General features: G+C 48.2%; 1 protein-coding gene across 1 annotated transcript; it reads left to right on the forward strand.

Annotated features, from left to right (window-relative positions):
* The first annotated feature begins 1,317 nt into the window (after positions 1–1,317).
* LOC106981188 (putative olfactory receptor 1F12P) lies at positions 1,318–2,262 on the forward strand. The gene has a single exon (XM_015079318.3). The coding sequence runs from the start codon at positions 1,318–1,320 to the stop codon at positions 2,260–2,262; it is 945 nt and encodes a 314-aa protein (XP_014934804.1).
* The last annotated feature ends 789 nt before the right edge of the window (positions 2,263–3,051 follow it).

The following is a 3,051-nucleotide window of genomic DNA, read 5'->3' on the forward strand; positions in this document are numbered from 1 at the left end:
ACACTGTTTAGTGGGGTCCTTCTGTTTCCTTTCCGTCAACTTTATTCCTTTGGGCAATGTCACACTTGCAGAAGTTTCTCTTTGTTATCCGCAGGGGCAACTCTCACTCACCAGATCAAGTCCCTTCCTGGATAAGCCCAGACAAAAGGGCTGGCCGAGCTGTCCCAGTCAGCAGGCTCTTTTGTCCAGGTTTGTCCTGATGTACTCCATCCACATCATCACCAGGACCAAGGTGACCCAGAGCCGTTGACAAATCAGCCAGGGCACCCTAAGCCCCAGGCTATATTTGACTGGAGGAACAAAGGGAGACAAAGTATTTGAGGGGAAGGAAGGTATGTACAAATAATACCCTCTGGTTCTATATATGCGCCATTGTGGTTCCAGAATTCTGTAGAGGAAGGGCCTTCAGGTGGCAACCTTATTGGGAATAAGAAACTGTGTTTTTATAGTTCTTTTTTTTTTAATTTTTAAATGTTTATTTTTGAGGGGCACCTGGGTGGCTCAGTCGGTTGAGTGACCGACTTCGGCTCAGGTCACGATCTCACAGTCTGGAAGTTCGAGCCCCGCGTCGGGCTCTGTGCTGACAGCTCAGAGCCGGAAGCCTGCTTCAGATTCTGTGTCTCCCTCTCTCTCTCTTCCTCCCCCGTTCATGCTCTGTCTCTGTCTCAGAAATAAACACTAAAAAAATAAAATTAAATTAAAAAAAATAATAAATGTTTATTTTTGAGAGACAGAGCAGGAGTAGGGGAGGGGCATAGAGAGAGGGAGACAGAAAATCTGAAGCAGGCCCCAGGATCTGAGCTGTCAGCACAGAGCCCGACGTGTGGCTCGAACCCACGAACTACGTGATCATGACCTGAGCTGAAGTCAGATGCTTAACCGACTGAGCCACCCAAAGAACCCAAAGAACCCCTATGGTTCTTTATTTAATAGTGAGGTAACATCAGTTGCTCAGATCAAAAAATGAGTATGACAGAAATTTGGGGGGCACCACTGAGTACCTGGCCATATGTCACAAGGATTCTCTTTTGAGGGATGGCAGATGGGGCTTTGCACCATTCCAGATCAGCAGCATTTTGCTAGTGAATAATTAAAACCCTGACTTTGGGATCTGTTGGGACCATAAGACTCCCTGGTTGAAGCTTTTCCTATGGTAGGTGGAGAGCTTTCTTTGGAGTTTGTACCAAATGAACAGAGATGTGAGTTGGCCAGATGTGAGCTGAGGAGTTACATGAGGAAAAAAAGGGAGGCACGGGTGCCACCCCCTGCTCCATATAGCCTGTGCCTGATCTTATCTCCCAGCAGGACCAGGCAACCATGGAGGAAGAAAACTACACGAGTGTCTCTGAGTTCATCCTCCTAGGGCTCTCCAGCCAGCCCGAAAGGCAAGATCTGATCTTTGGGCTCTTCCTTGTCATGTACCTGGTTGGGGCAGCAGGGAACTTGCTCATCATCCTGGCCATTGGTTCAGACTCCCACCTCCACACACCCATGTACTTCTTCCTCAGCAACCTTTCCCTTGTGGATTTCTGCTTCATCTCCTCTACAGTCCCTAAGATGCTTGTGAACATCCAGATGCAGACTCAGTCCATTTCTTATTGTGGCTGCCTAACCCAGATCTACTTCTGCATTTTGCTTGCCAACATGGACAACTTTCTCCTGATGGCAATGGCTTATGACCGTTATGTGGCCATCTGCCACCCCCTTCACTATTCCACCATGATGAGTCTGCAAATCTGTGCCCTGATGCTGGGGAGCTCCTGGCTCATCGCCAGCCTCCACTCCCTGCTACACACTGTCCTCATGGCTCGGCTGGAGTTCTGTGCCAGCAACGTCATCCCTTACTTCTTTTGTGACCTCATTCCCCTGCTCCAGCTATCCTGTTCCAATACACAGCTCAACCAGCTCATGATTCTGCTGGTGGGGGGTTTGATTGTCCTCATTCCTTTCCTCGCCATTCTTGTGTCCTACACCCACATTGTGTCTGCTGTGCTTAAGGTCCCATCTACCCAGGGCAAACAAAAGGCCTTTTCTACCTGTGGTTCTCATCTCGCTGTAGTCACCCTCTTCTATGGGACTATCACGGGGGTCTACTTGAGTCCCTCATCATCCCATTCAACTGACAAGGATTCACTGGCTTCAGTGATGTATATGGTGGTCACACCCATGCTGAACCCCTTCATTTACTGCCTGAGAAGCAAGGACATGAAGGGAGCCACAAGAAAACTGTTCAGTATAAAGGCTTTATCCTGTGGGCTGTGACAGCAAAGACCCCTCTTAGGGCCTTTGTGCTGGGAAGGGGATGAATTAGAGACAGGCTCCACATATAGAGGGCTAGAGAAACATAGACTTAATTGTCCTGGGTCACCATGGCCAGGAAGTCCTCTCATTTCTCCATAAGTAATTTGCAAGTTCCTTCTTGGGCTTTGCTCAAACTGCCCAATCATGGTGAGAGGCATAACCTCTCCCCTAAAGACAGAACCACATAAACAGATGCAAATTAGCTTTGTCTGCAGACCTTCCAGAGAAGTCCATGTGAAAAAAGAATCTGTGGCCTGTGCTGATAGCCTGTGCCAAAGGGATGCCCTCTCAGAGCTCCCATGCACCCTCTGTTCCTCAAATCCTTAACCTTCATGCATCCCAATTTCTAAACTCTTCTGCTGTACCCCCACTTCCTCAACCATCATCCCCACATTCTGGGTTGAATCTAGCTCTGGGGACAGACTTGATTGTCCTCAAGGCCATCCCACTCTTGGCCTTGGATGCTGCTGGGTAGGGTTCCATAGCTCTGTATACTCGCATTAGGCATGCTTACAGTGATATCTCAGCTGAACACCTAGACAGGCTGCAAGGGGTATGGTAGAACTTGATAGAGCATTACACAGAAAGTCCTAACCACTGACTTCTGGTCCTGGCCCCATAGTTACTGGCCATTTGAATCCAGTCCATCTGAAATTCACCATTCTACCAAACACACTGTGCTTTTTTAGTCTCTACTTTTGCTGTTCCAGTAGAGTCAACTTGCCCATTTCTATCAAATTTCCAGGTGTC

Source organism: Acinonyx jubatus, chromosome E3 (genome assembly GCF_027475565.1).
Source record: "Acinonyx jubatus isolate Ajub_Pintada_27869175 chromosome E3, VMU_Ajub_asm_v1.0, whole genome shotgun sequence".
In the NCBI taxonomy this organism is placed as follows: domain Eukaryota; kingdom Metazoa; phylum Chordata; class Mammalia; order Carnivora; family Felidae; genus Acinonyx; species Acinonyx jubatus.

Coding starts and splice junctions, on each gene's coding strand:
- LOC106981188 (XM_015079318.3), top strand. CDS start 1,318: ATGGAGGAAGAAAACTACACGAGTGTCTCTGAGTTCATCCTCCTAGGG.